General features: G+C 35.9%; 1 protein-coding gene across 5 annotated transcripts in view; it reads right to left on the minus strand.

The window, feature by feature from the left end:
• The window catches only part of PATJ (PATJ crumbs cell polarity complex component), a 359039-nt gene that overhangs the window by 221727 nt on the left and 121797 nt on the right, over positions 1–15515 (minus strand). For all 5 annotated transcript variants that reach the window (XM_081486637.1, XM_081486635.1, XM_081486634.1 and 2 more), the window contains exons 23-26: positions 13420–13491; positions 11222–11399; positions 5891–6001; positions 1309–1386 (exon numbers count right to left, since the gene is read on the minus strand). In XM_081486637.1, the coding sequence (XP_081342763.1) occupies positions 1309–1386; positions 5891–6001; positions 11222–11399; positions 13420–13491 (439 nt within the window). The remainder of the gene's footprint in view (positions 1–1308; positions 1387–5890; positions 6002–11221; positions 11400–13419; positions 13492–15515) is intronic.

Consider the following 15515-nt stretch of genomic DNA (forward strand, 5'->3'; position numbering starts at 1 on the left):
AAATAGTTCTATGCCTGATCAAATCAGGCATAACTGTTTTTTTTTGCCTTTAATGGGGTGAAACTTTCAACGGGTAAGGAAAGTTTAAAATAAACAAAGCAAACAAACCAAAATTTTGATTACAGAAGACAACAGGAATATTTCTTGGCCTTGGTCTTAGCATGAGATGGAAGAAAACAAAAGAAAAAGAAAAAAGGTGTCCCTTGAGAATGCCTTACAAGCCCAGACCGACTAGGTTAGAGACTTGAATTCATCCTGTGTGGCTCATAAATTTCCAAGACAAACTATCAGACAAAAATATAAAAGGAAATCTGTCCTATTCAAGGATATTGGATGAACTAGATACTAAGGCACTACTTAGTAAGGCCACATATTAATGAAAGGGTCAATTATATCCCTATGAGGATATTAAATTTTTTAATTTAACCTAATAAATTATCTTGAAAAATGTAAAATAAAAACTGAAAAACTACATGAAAAGTAGATTAATTTAGCCATCAAAATGGAAGATGGGTTACTCTGATCAAAAAAATCAATAAGTATATAGAAGACCTGAATATCCCAGTTAGTTTGCCCTAATAACTGCATAAAAATCTGTAACTAGATAATAGCTATTCTTTTAAATCACAAATATACATTTATAATACCTATGTGCTAGGCCATAAAAAAAAGTCTCAACCAATGTGCAAGGTACAAGATATTATATAAAATACAACTTGTGGTTATAACTGAAATAGGTTTGAAAATAACAGCAATAAGTTTTTTAAAATATCTGTATGGAAATTAAAAATACATTTTTAATAAAAATAAATCATTTGGAAGCTAAAAAAAGAAACTTAATACTAAACAATAGAAATTCAACTTAATATCTTGGGATTTAGAAAAAGATGATAATGGCTTCATGACATCTTACACCTGTACTTCACTAGGCCTTCATCCAAGCCAGGATTAGGTATGTTCACAGAAGGGAGATATTATAACTACCGTGAAGTGAACTGAAAGTCGTTCAGTCGTGTCTGACTATTTGCAAACCTATGGCCTGTAGACCATCAGGCTCCTGTGTCCATGGAATTCTCCAGGCAACAATATTGGTGTGGGTTGCCACTCCCTTCTCCAGGGGATCTTCCCAACCCGGGGATCGAACCTGGGTCTCCTGCAGGCAGATTCTTTATGTCTGAGCCACCAGGAGAGTCCTAAACCTACCATACTTCTACCCAGATACTCATCCAAAACAACACTTACTAATTGCAGCTCAGATATGCAAAAACAAACCAAAACCATTTTTAAATGTTTGAGAGGTTAGGTTACCTTTTCTTTTTTTTCTTGGGTGTCTTGGTCTTGGTTATTAGTGATTTTTTTGGCCTTGCTATGCACACTAGGAATGACCTGCCACCACAAAGACAAGGAAGAGGGAGAAAGAAAAAATTTAAATGTCACAATCATTACATTGCTCCATGCATTAAAAAAAAAAAAAGTTAAATCCTACTTAACTATATCTCTAACTTGACCTAAAAAGTAAAGATATGAGAAGTATAGTTAAGGCAAACAACACAACTTGGGAAATCTAACAAGTTATATAACCCAAATGTGCATGCCTGCGTGTGTGAGTCTGTGTGCAGCATCAAGGGACAATAAATTGACAGGCTTGTTTAGATACAGAAAGTTAGTTCCTATAATGCTGGATGTAACATTTATTTCATTGATCTACCTTATTCATCATTGTACTCCAGCTCAAGTTTTGTGTTTTTTTGGTGTTTTTTTTTTTTAAGGTTATTGTATATGTTTATTCCAGACACCAAGTGTAGTGAACACTGAAGTGATATCACTTCAGCCCACTTATTTGAGGTTTTGATTTTACTTTTCTTAATGTAAAATATGGATGCCTCTATAAATATTACTTTTTCTTTTTTTACTTGATGAACTGTAAATCCTGTCACCTGGAATGATTATGACATGTTTCTTTTCATGGATAAATAACATTTCTTGCTGTCAGTCATTCTTTTCATGGGATTTTACATAATTTTCTCCCCTACAAACAATGCTGCAGTAATCATTCTTATGTAATATCTTCATACAGTTTGAGTATGGTATCTAGCACACTGTGTACATTCAATAAATATTTCACCATCACTGTTAGCATATAGATAAATTATACAAAGCTATTTACACCCCTGGATAATAGCTCAATTAGAGCTGGAATTTAGGGTTATTTATCACTATAACCCTGATGCTCAGAAAAAGCACCACATAGTAGTTTTCAATAAATGTTTATAAATGAATCAAACAGTTCAATTTCATAGAAATGATTTTAATTCTTAATGGTGCCAACAGCACAGATTACTTTTTGACTCATTTCTTTTTGTAAAACTACCTGTGAAATATCTTAAGAAAATACAAAATTGTTAGTGATTATTTTAAAAGCTCCTCAAATTAGCTAACACAAGTAATTGGCATAAAATATGTTGACAGACATGCAGATTAAAAGGAAAAATAAATCTCCTTACTCAGAAAATTAAAGGAACTGCCTCCCTAGGGATAATTTAAAAAACAAAACCAAAAAGAAAGCACTTTTCTCAAAAAGGCAATTTACAATTAATTCTTCTCTACTTTTAGAGTCTAAAGGAATAAACTAATTTTGGAATAAGTGAGACCATCTCAGAAATGTTTCTCTTAAGTAAAAAGCAATAGTAGTGATAAATCAATATATATCTGTGGCTTCTCATGTGAATAGACACTGTGCTTAATATTTATTTCTCTATTTAACACACAGGACAACCTAAGTCAGAGTTCAAAACCAGTGGATCTACAGGAATATGTTTCTAATTCTGAAAAATTTAAAACACTTAGTCTCCCTACAAAATCATAACACCTGCCCACACTGGACCTACTTTCTCCTATGGAAAAACCAGCTAAAGTTAAATGGCAGAAGCTTTGAAATGGGATAAAAGTTAGCTGCCATTCATGAGGTTTACACTATTTGTTTTTCAAATAGCAGAGAAATATTACTCTCTACACATATCATTAGCAAACTTCGGAAGACAAATGGCCCACCAAAAAAGACCACATCTTTATGAAAAGTAGGAGAGCACACATTTCTTATGAAAGTAAAAAATATATTTTTATATGACTAATACACAAAATGAACATGTCTAAAAAAATTTAGATGCCATTATGAAACAATGATATTAGGGACATACAAATGGAAGACAGGAAAAAAGAAAACAACACATGATAATAAATTTAGTAAACTGAAAGGATGATACCAATTTTAAAAGGGTTTGGTTTTGAATATATACAGAAAACCTTAATGCTACTGTGAAATGCAATTATAAGTAGAAAAAATTACTTTGGCATAAAAACTTTCTATAGAGGTGTACAGTATAGATCATGAATTCTGCTCTCAAATAAGCGTATACCAAGTAAATCTAAGTGGATACACACATTTCTTTCTAGCATGCTGAAAATGTCATTGAGAAATGTAGGAGAAAAAGCTTAAAAAGGTAATGTGTTGCCAATCCTCCTAAAGCACCTATTAAAAGCACAAATATTAAAAAAATTAAAACTTAAAAAAAAAGTGCAAACATAAACACCGCCACTCAATCCATCATGTTGAGAATTTTCATGAAGGCTTCACTGATGGCTCAGATGGTAAAGAAACCACCTTCAATGCAGGAGACCCAGGTTCGATCTCTGGGTTGGGAAGATCCCCTGGAGAAGGGAATGGCTACACACTCCAGTATCCTTGCCTGGAGAATTTCATGGAGGGAGGAGCCTGGCAAACTATAATCCATGTGGTCTCAAAGAACTGGACACAGCTGAGTGACTAACACTTTCTTTTTCAAGGCACATTTAGACATAGGACCTTGATGGCCAAACATTAGGAAATGACTTCCTTGGGAGTTTTGAAGAACATTTCAAAGCTTAATTAAACTGATCAAAAATGATAAAGAATTTGGCTATATTTTCTATTTCTGTGATGACCAATAATAATTGTAAGAATAAGTAAGCCGAAGATACAAAGATATGAAGCTTGATTCCTTTCATTGCCTTATTCAAGTGGAATCAACTTTGTGCTGAAAAAATGGAACAAGTAATGGACATTAATATCATCACCATTCTTTGGCTAGAATCATAGTTCAGTGTTCGAAGAACGTGACACTCTGTGATGCTGCCTGAGGGATAAGTAACTGAGCATGTAATAATGCTGAAGACATTTATTTTTTTTGAGCAGTTGAAAGATACTATACTGATCACTCAAATGAAAACTTCCACCACAGCTCACCAACAAAGACTAGATTAAAAGCTTGACCTTTATGGCTGACCTTATGACCTAATAAAATGCTTTGCATATTTTTTGGCAAAGCATTCACAAGTGGTCGTATAAATGTATAATTTGATTGGCTCATTCTAGCTCAGAACTGTTTCTCTGGAAGTGTCATTTGGCAGGGAAAATCTGGCCAATATTCCTATTAAATTTAGTCTCCAGAAATAAAAGTGATAGCCTCAACAACTTTCTCAATATCATACGAGTTTAAGGGTGGATTCCAATAAATCTAGAATTTCAAACTGCATTAAAAAATGTGAAGACTTTATTCTGCTTCCCTCTCTCAATTAGTCTTGATGGTATAAACGTAGCATTAAGGCTGGAAGGGACCTTGCTGCAAGTACAGGGCACAGCAGAGCTGCCCATACGGGGTGAGGCTGCAGCCCACTGGGTATGGGCAGGCTACAAGCAGGCAAAAACTATGCATTGATGCCCCCCGCCCCTGGGACAGCTAGACATCTGTTTACCAAGTTTGTTATACAAATATTATTTTCGTATGCCTTGATATAAAAAAAGGTTGAAAAGCACTGCATTTTAGTGGACTGAAAAGTATATTTTTAAAAACTATGCAGAGTTATTCTACTGTTCAGAAGTGCCTATGTTTTGAACGGCTGTCTTCCATTATAAAATATAGAAAAATAAACATTGCTTTCGGTTACAGGGCTTACTGGTGACATTTCTCCCTCATATTGCAATATAAAAAAAATACACATCCTGTCACTGACATCTGTGTATCAGAGTTTTAATTCCATACCAAATGAGTAATTTATTACAGGAAAAAACTCTATGATGAAATACTGTTCTTTGTAAATTCAGACTCTCCAACAGAACATACAGTGCAACACGTTTGAATTTTTACATGCTATAACAGATACACAGACCATTTGATAGTCCCTCTAGAATGTGTTTATAACCGACCTACTCTGTGTTGGAAGTGTTTTACAGACAAAGTAACTACTTCAGAAAGGTTAAGTAACTTGCCTCCAAATTAGCAAAACTGGTAAATAGGGAATTAAGGAATCAAAAATAGGTCTGTTGAACTCCATTGTACACTGCTGCTGCTGCTGCTAAGTCGCTTCAGTTGTGCCCGACTCTGTTTGACCCCATAAATGGCAGCCCATCAGGCTCCGCCATCCCTGGGATTCTCCAGGCAAGAACTCTGGAGTAGGTTGCCAGTTCCTTCTCCAATTCTTTCACTCAGCATGAAAGTGAAAAGTGAAAGTGAAGTCATTCGGTCATGTCGGACTCTTTGCGACCCCATGGACTGCAGCCTACCAGGCTCCTCCATCCATGGGGTTTTCCAGGCAACAGTACTGGAGTGGGGTGCCATTGCCTTCTCTGCCATTGTTTACTGGAATAACTCAAATTTGACCAGGAGATTGAAATCAGAAAAAAAAGGGAAAACTGAAGCTAATAATTAAATTTTTACAAAGCTAACTTCCTTTAAGTAATAGTAGAATAACAGTAAAAAATATGTTGGAAAATATTAACACTTGGAGGCAAAAGCTTGATCTACAGATCTAGAGACTATTTTTAAACTTTTTGAATATGTAAACTAAAGCTTACTCTTGGAGTGGATGACAAGCTCTGAACGACGAACACCACAGGGTTTCCTGCATTCTTAATGGCCTCAACTGCTTCTCTGTGCGAGGCATTCTGCAAATCTACTCCAGACACCTAAAAACACAGAAGTAATTTATTTCAGCTAGCAAAGCAGCAGATCTTGTGGATAAGTTAATTCAAGTTCATGCATATTATCTAGTTATGAGAACAGCCAGAGCTGAATGAATTAGATGACAGCTAGAAAAAAATAAGACTGGCACATAAAAAGCTTTGCTGTTTTAGGAGACCATGTTTAAGAAAATTAACATCTTACCTTTAAGAAAAGTAAATAAGAAAAATATCTTAATAACAATGGCTGAGGTTAAAAATAATTATGCAAAAATAGGTAGCCTAATCAATAACAGAAACTTAAGAAGCTTCTGAGCTTATAATGTCACCTCTGCCACTATTAGAGGACACAATTCTGAATGGGGGTAGGAGCTGGGGATCTCTTTGGACTCATCTTCTCTCAATTAAACTAAGAAGAAAGGTATTTTAAGCAAATTGCCCATTATCAAATTGAGTAGTTGAACATTTCTCAAATTATGTTCAAAAAAGAAATATGAAAACACCCATGGGTTCTTTTACTAAAAGAGTTCTGCATTCAACAAATTTGGGTAAAGTGTAAACATCTCATTATACAAATCTGAGAAAGCATAACTTGTGAACATGCCCATAGTCTCAAAGAGCATTGTATTTATCAAGTGCATTTATTTAACAGAACGAATTCTTCAAACTCATAATGTAAGGAAGCCTTGGTAAAAGTTGAGGTGGTTTACAGTCAGAGGATAATGACAATTTGTGAATATTGTTTTGCCACAAGGGGATCAAAGAAATAGGAATGTAGGTGCAGTGGAATCAAGTTTGGTTTTTGTTTTTTTAAGATGGGATATACTACAATAATGATGATGCAGAGGAGAGGAAAAATGAAGGTAGAGAAGAGTGATGACTGCAAAAGCAAACCCTTGGAGAGTGAAGATGGAATGACTTCTACTGCACAAGTTAGAGAGACAGACTCTAGATAGAAGAAACACAAATAGTTCATTTGTTGCAACAAGCACAGGTAGAAAAAAAGGATGTAGAAGGAGCAAAGGGAAGGTCCCTTTTGATTCCTCCTCTTCTCAATGAAATAAGAAAGAAGGACCATCAACTGAGATTAAGACTAAGGAAGGGAGCACAGGAGGTCTGAAGTAACTACCTGGAAAAAGGAAACAACTTGTTAAATACAGGACAGCAGGACAGAATTAAAGACCCACTGGAGGGAGCAGTCATGAACTCAAAATGAGACCAGACAGTATGCATGGGGTTTTTTGTTTGTCTCTTGGCTCTTTTTTCTTTTTTTGCTATTTTACAACTTTTAATTCCAAAGGCTTCAGAGTGTCACAATTTCTTGTTTGTTGGTATAACTTTGTTGATTCAAATCAAGAAAGAGATCACATGCTAGAGACCTGAAATAAGCAAACAGTTGCACTTAACTAGGATGTGGTTGTCCCAGAAAAGTTCAGTGCAGGAAAGAAGACCAAAGGAGTTGGAAGCACATGCACAGGAGAGACAGGATGATGAATCGCTGCATCTGCACAGAGTGAGGAAGAAAGGGAGCCAGAAGCGGAGGGACAGAGATGTGACAGCACGAAGGTAGAAGACAGGGCCCTGTGTGTCAGAGGGGTTTAAATGCAGGCGAGTCTAAAGAACAGAGAAAGAGGAGAGAGCAGAAAGAGGTGATGCCAGGGAGGCAGCTGAAGCCGTATCATGTAAAATCCAGAAGGCCATGGCAAGAACTCTGGCTTTTTATTCTAATAGGCATCCATGAAGATTTTAATGCTGTGGAAAGCTCTTTTCCCATCTGAGTTGAGGAAGGATATGTATATTAATAAATGAAAAAAATAGAAAAACTTTACAGTGATGATTAAAAGCTGTCACTACAGTTTGATGAAGCTTCTTTCAAAAAACCTGATCCTTGAAACATTCAACAGTTAGAAAAGTAGAGGCTATTATGTGAGAACGACATCCTCTTCAGTAATAATCAGCTTTTTTTCACTGACAGATTATACAGTGTTAAATGGGAATCACTAAAGCTGAGAAGTGAGGAAAAAGTTAGAATTCTGTCATATTACAACAGAAAAATAATCTTAGTCTTTTTCAACTTTAAAAATACAACCTAAAAAAATGTCCATTCACATAGATGAAGACTCATTTAATTTAATTTAAAATTAAATTAAATTCAAACTTTCTAGTTTAAAAAGCTCTTTATATGGACCTAAACCTTTCGTGCAATTGTTTCAAGACAAAAATGAGTATTAAACTTCATTAACAAAACAACTAATGCTTTTCATAGAAAAAAGTAAACAAATAACTCATTATGCTTCACAGAATATATATTAGAATGTAACATTTCAGGGCTGTTGTGAATCTGAAGAAATATGAATTATTAAATCTGAGATAAAACAATGGGTTTTTATTAGTATGTGTAAAAGTGATGATGGATTAGATGAGAGAATACTTTTGATTCACTGACAGCAGAGAAAGATGAGAAAAAAATCAAAAAGATAAGAAAAAATGAACAATTCAATTAGAAAAAAGACAAAAGACTTGAACAAACATTACACCAAAGAGGGTATCAGATGGCAGTTAAGCACATGAAAAGTTAGGGAACTACAAATTAAAACAACAATGATACTACTCTGTACCTATCCAGAATGGCTAAAATGAAAAATAGTGACAACACTAAATGCTGGTGAGGATGCAGAGAAATTGAATCACTCATAATTGCCTGTGGAAATACAAAATGGTGCAGCCATTCTGGAAAATAGTTTGACAGTTTCTTAACACTAAGAAAGGAACTTAATACAACCCATCAATTACACTCTTCGGCATGTATCCCAAAGAAATGGACACTTATTTTCACTCAGGAACTTATATACCAATGTTTATAGGAGCTTATTCATAATAGCCAAGAACTGGAAACCACCCAAACATCTTTCAATGGGTGAATGGTTACACTGTGCTACCTCCATACCATGCAATACCACTCATTCATAAAAAGGGATGAACTACTGACAGGACAAATTGAAAGTACTTCAAAGAAATTGCACTGAGTAAAGAAAGAATCTCAAAAGGAAACAGAATGCATAATTCCATTTATGTGACAGTTGTAAAATAACACACTTATAAATACGGAAAACCAGAATAGTGGTGGCCAGAGGCTAGAGACGGGGGAGGAGGCAAGTGGAGAGGAGTGGCTATTGAGGGGCCAGGCAAGGAGTCTTGTGGTGATGATTCAGTTGAGTTTCTTGATTGCTATGGGGGTTATGCAAGGTTATACATGTGATAAAATTGTGTAGAGCTATAAACACATACATACATGTGGTACATGTATATAACTGGTGAAATCTGACTAAGGTCTGTGAATTGTGCCAATATTAGCATTTTGCTTTTGCTTTTACCGTAGTCATGTAAGATGTTAACATTAGGTGAGGCTAAGTAAAGAGAGTACTGGGACTTCCTTATACATTTCTTTGTAATTTCCTATGAATCTACCATTACTTCACCACATAAAGGAGAAAAGCTAATTTTTAAACATTATCTTTTGTATTTTGCTCTAAGTTCATATGTATCAGTAATAAAATTAAAAATAAATGATTTATTAGATGAATATTATCAATTTAGATTTTAAAAAAGCAAAATCCAGTTATATGTTGCTTAAAGAAATACAATTAAAACAAAATCACAAATAAGTATGAAAATGAAAAAAAAAACAATGTACCACACAAATGCCAAAAAAAAGAAACCACACCTGCCCCAGAAGCCAGAATAACCCTTTTTAAAAATATGTACACGTTCATAATTCTCTAATGGATTCTCATGCATTCAGAGTAGACAACCTTCTGAGCTCTACATGATGTGACTTCCCATTACCTTTTCTCTTTCAACTTCTCTCTTGTTCACTCTACCTACATTAGCAGTGCTAGACTTCTTTCTGTTCCTTCAATACATTCAGGCAAGCTCCCACCTCAGAGCCTTTGCACATCAGTTCACTCTATATGGAGGCATCTTCCCCTCTGTGTCCACATCGTTCACTTAGTCATTTACTGTATTTGTTCCAGTATCATCTTCCATAACAAATCTACTCATTGCAACTGCTGCCATTGTCACTTGTCATTCCTTATTCTCCTCCCTGTTATTTTTCTCCATAGCTACTTATAACAATCTAATTTTCTATATATTACTTTTTTTGTGTATTCTCTATCTCCCTCACTATCACGTAAACACCACAAGAGAAGGGATTTGTGGTCATTTTCTTCATTTCTTTATCTCCAGTGTGTTTGAAATTTTTTTTTACAATTTCACAAACATAAATATAACCTCAAATTTGTATACACAGAACAGTTTTATACAATTCTTTAATCCTCACAATGATTATATGAGTTTTAAAATCTTGTTTCTGTTTAGTTTGGAAACTGAAAATAAAATATGTTTCATATTTTGTCCAAGAATAGAAAACAAACAGGACCATCTAGACTTCAATCCGTGATCTCCAGAGCCCTTTTCATCTGTCAGAGATAAAACACCACAGCTGATGTTTAGCATCATAAACCATGAGTCAAGGACAAGCAGATTCTGGGGTTAAAGATATTCAATATGGTGTCATCCAATAAACCCAATGCAAAGAAATGTATCAGATTTAGACCTCTCAGTGTCTTTGATGTATCCTTAAAACTCCACTCTGCAAAGCCTGCCATGTGTAAAGGATGGATTCACCCCTCCCCCAACAGTCTTCCACTTTCAGGGTCAACTCTGGGAGGACAGCAGAGCTACCCCACTGCCATATACAATTCAAAGTTTGTTAAAGACTGTGGGAGAAGCATGAGGCCCACCTTCTGCCTCATTCTGTCAACTCGTGAAATTGTTTCTTCAGCCAGCTGATGTTTTTTGTTTTATCATTTTAAGGGCTTTGCTAGTGGCTCAGACGGTAAAGAGTCCACCTGCAATGCAGGACATCTGGGTTCAATTCCTGGGTCAGGAAGATCCCCTGGAGAAAGGAATGGCAACTCACTCCAGTATTCTTGCCTGGAGAATTCCATGGACAGAGGAGCCTGATGGGTTACAGTCCATGGGGTCGCAAAGAGTCAGACACGACTGAGCAACTGACACTACTACTTCAGTTCAACTTTAGAATCTCATAAAATTGTGTAAACCTACAAACTAAGGCATCTGAATAAACTATACCAACAGTACACACATATTTACTGTTTTACAGTACATTTCAAACAAAAACAAAAATTTAACATTATTTACCTCAAGTATTTTATCCCCAGTTTTAAGAGCATTTGTTTTTCCTGCTGGACTGTCTTCCAAAACTTGTTTAATAAATATACCTTTAAGCTCCTCTCCATTCTTTAAACGTTTAATGACCGTTTGTCCACCAACAATACTAATACCAAGAGATACATCTGGTTCTCTAAAAATCTCAACACTGTAAAAACAAACAAACAAGAAAACAGAATTCACCCATGAACAAGGTAATTTGTTGTATTGTCATTGTGTTCAACATTTATATCCTTGTGGCTCATTTTATATAAATACATTTTTACAAATGTTATAGAAGTTATACCTAGTTCCTAAACTGTAAGAATCACTTCTATAGAATGAGATTAAATTCTATTATATTCTTATGAAACAATTTCATGGTATATGTAACAGTTTAAATTCTGAAGATGATTTCTAAAACAACAAATACAACTCTTAATATTGAGAAATTTAGCTAGATCTTAATATCCCTATCTGCCACCACCATGTATTTTCTGATGAGTCCTTTTCATCTACATCATATGTAACATTAGCAAAGAATAAATTGAGTAAACACCAAATGAGTGAAAAAAAATCAAGAAAGTCACATGTATCATTTTGGCAAAAAGCACAGACCTTCAGAATTGGAGAAGGAAATGGCAACCCACTCCAGAACTCTTGCCTGGAAAATCTCACGGAGGGAGGAGCATGGTAGGCTACAGTCCATGGGGTCACAAAGAGTTGGACACGACTGAGTGACTTCTCTTCCTTCCTTCCTCCCTCCCTTCCTCCCTCCCTTCCTCCCTCCTTTTCTTTCTTTCAGAATAAAATAAACTTGCCACTGACATGCTCACTGCCTATACTGCTATTCCCAGTCAGCCAGGCTAGCCTGTGGTTCTTTAAGCGGAGGACAGGTTTTATTGCTCCAGAGGCTGGAAAGGTTTTCTTTTCTTCCTGTCTCCACATTATTTAGGTCATACCTGAATGGTCTAGTGACAGCATATTAAAAAGCAGAGACATTACTTTGATGACAAAGGTCCATCTAGTCAAGGCTATGGTTTTTCCAGTGGTCATGTATGGATATGAGAGTTGGACTATAAAGAAAGCTGAGTGCCAAAGAATTGATGCTTTTGAACTGTGGTGTTGGAGCAGACTCTTGAGAGTCCCTTGGACTGCAAGGAGATCCAACCAGTCCATCCTAAAGGAAATCAGTCCTGGGTGTTCATTGGAAGGACTGATGTTGAAGCTGAAACTCCAATACTTTGGCCACGTGATGTGAAGAGCTGATTCATTGGAAAAGACCCTGATGCTGGGAAAGATTGAGGGCAGGAGAAAGGGACGACAGAGGATGAGATGGTTGGATAGCATCACCGCCTCAATGGACATGGGTTTGGGTGGACTCCAGAAGTTGGTGATGGACAGGGAGGCCTGGTGGGCTGCGGTTCATGGGGTTGCAAAGAGTCGGACACGACTGAGCAACTGAACTGAACCACATCATTTTCATAAAGTATGTAATAAAACTTGTCCCTCAAAATATTGTGAGTTTTGTTCAAACTGCACAGACATGGCCAATAATTAACTCCAAAAAGTAGCTCAGAAAACAGCTAAGAGTTTTTGAGACAAAACTCAAAAGTGCAAGAAAAAAACAATGTGGGTGGCATGGCGGAATTAATAATGAGTGAAGATAGAAAGAGCAGCTAATGGAAGACTTTTATAATCTTAATAAAGTGCAGCCCTGGTTACTACATAAAACAATGAGAGTATCCACAGGAGACGGGCCCAGCACACTCTGCTAGTGCAAACAAGACATAAACTTGGACTTACAGAAGAGGAGGAGGGGGCTATGTAACAGAAGCCTCCACTATTGCTCTTGTTTGTTTAAAAGAAACAAAGAGCTTTACTGCCTTCAAGACAGCCCTACCTGCCTTGCTTAGTGATACAGTGATACTAAGTATACTTAGTCCCTCATAGACGGACATCTGTAAGTTCCTTTCTCTGAAAAAGTATGACGATGATTTTCCTAATATTGGTTATAGTCATTTTGCCTGGCTAAAAACCTCTAGGTAAGACAAAATGCAACTACAGTTTAGGCCAATGTACATGTGAACTATGGCAATCATTAGAGAATGACTGACACCATTAAACTGAAGAAAAGAGCAACCAATTGCACTGTCCTGTTGAGAAGGCCAATAACATTATTAACATACATTCTTGGTGGTCCCCAGTGACTGAAGTTTGGAGTTTCTTCTCCTTCACCTTCTTCTCTCTCAGGTAATTCACTGAAGAGAAAGAAAGGAAAAAAAAAAACATACACACATGTAACTTAAAACACACTCATTATTAAAGGTTCTTGAAAAGTTTTATATTATACAATCGAAATGCAGTTTAAAAGTTCTTAATTTCTAAGCTTTAAAAATATTTACATCAGTAGTTAACTAACCATATGAAGATATATTGCTTAAATGTTCAAATTAATAAATATCCACCCAGTACCAGAAAATCACTGATTATAAACACTTTCACTGGTGACACTATAGATGGTATTTTCTAAAAATCTGTGTTTGAATTTCTATGTTTTTACTTTTGTTTTTCTATCAACATTTAAATATTATAAAACACATTTCTTAAAACTTGGTGTGACTGACGAGCTAACAATCTAGTATAACCTGACACAAACAATTGAAATGACTAAACAGTCAGTAAACATGATTGCTCTTTCTAGATTTTTTTGTCTCTCTAACCCTAAATGTCCCAGTCATTTGTATTTTGTGAATATTTTGTGTATTTCCACAGCATTTTTCAGTTTACAGAAAGATTTGTTAAACAATACAATCCTCTCACCTACCACCATCATACTTCCACCCATCAAATTATATTAATATGGAACTGCCTAGTGGGATACTGAATTATAGAGTAGTTATAAAAGTAATGCTATTTAATAGGGTAGAGGCACTATCATCTACAACCTGGAAAAGGAGTCAGGGTTTCTAAGCTCCAATCTAACTTGTACCACAAAATAGGCATGTGCCTTTGAACCACCCAATTAAATAACATATGTGATACTGCCAATTGTATTACTCTATATAAAAATGTAGGTACTACTTCTTCCATTTCATTTTCACAAAAACCCCTGTGAAGTAAGCACAGCAGGTCATATTACTATATTTTCCACATGTGGCTCAGAGAAGGCTCAGATGTACTACACAACCTCTCCACAGTATCCAGATCTTTTTTTCAGCATGGAGTTTCAATGCTCCATTTTCCTCTGAACTCTCAAATAAGTCCTATTAAAAAGCAAGAAACTCCAGCTACTTGTCACTCTACAATTTTCTAGGATACAACGGTTTAAGAATGACTGAAAAAGAGAAAGTGAAAGGATCTAAACAATCTGAAAATCAGTTAAAGAATTGAGATCATTAAGGATCACCAATTTCTCACCCACTGCAGGCAATCTTCTTGCCTTAGCCAGTATACTTTTCATGATTAAAAGCATCATAAAATTCAAGGAAAACAACCTGGCAGATAATTGTTGGTTACTTATCTAATGCCCTCTCTCTCATCTTCCTTACCAATATAACACCCCTTTACTCCAGGTGGCACTATGTTCAGCTTTAAAAAAAATTTTCTGGACTTCCTCTTAGCTAATGGTAACAGTGTGCAAGAGCTCTGATCAGCAACAAGGAAGGAAAAGTCCTTGGATGAGACTTGCAGGAAAACTCACAAAGTGGAGGGAGAATCAGCTGACAGGAACTTTTTGCTCTATGCTCTTCCCCTTCTTGCCTAGAAGGCAGAGGTGATTATTGGCGATGGAACATCCATCTTAAAATCATGAAGACACAATGAGGACTAAAGGAATACACTGATGACAGCACAGAAGAAAGGAAGAAGGTGTCCAAGACCCTGACAGGACTTCTTCAGGACTTTTTTACATGAAAGAAATCAAGCCCCAGTTGATTTAAGCCACACTAACAGTTGTGGGGGGGCGGGGGTGCAGGGGTAAAGAGGGAGGTTCAGTTTATAAGCTGCTCTATACAATCACTAAATGATATATCCATGATTCCACCAATTTAAGTCTTCATTTTATCATGTCATATTATTATTTTTTGCACATGTACATATATGTTCATTGGATAGTGGTAATCATAGCATAAACTTTTGTATTTTGATTATCCCATAAAAGTAACAAGGATTAAATGAAATATTACTGGCATTTAACTGAGGCTCAACCAATATGCATTTCCCTTCAATTTTTTCACTTGAATTTATATTCAGGTATACACAGTAGCTCGCCAGGCTCCTCTGT

Source organism: Giraffa tippelskirchi, chromosome 5, assembly GCF_054371585.1.
Source record: "Giraffa tippelskirchi isolate mGirTip1 chromosome 5, T2T-mGirTip1v1.2.pri, whole genome shotgun sequence".
In the NCBI taxonomy this organism is placed as follows: Eukaryota; Metazoa; Chordata; class Mammalia; order Artiodactyla; family Giraffidae; genus Giraffa; species Giraffa tippelskirchi.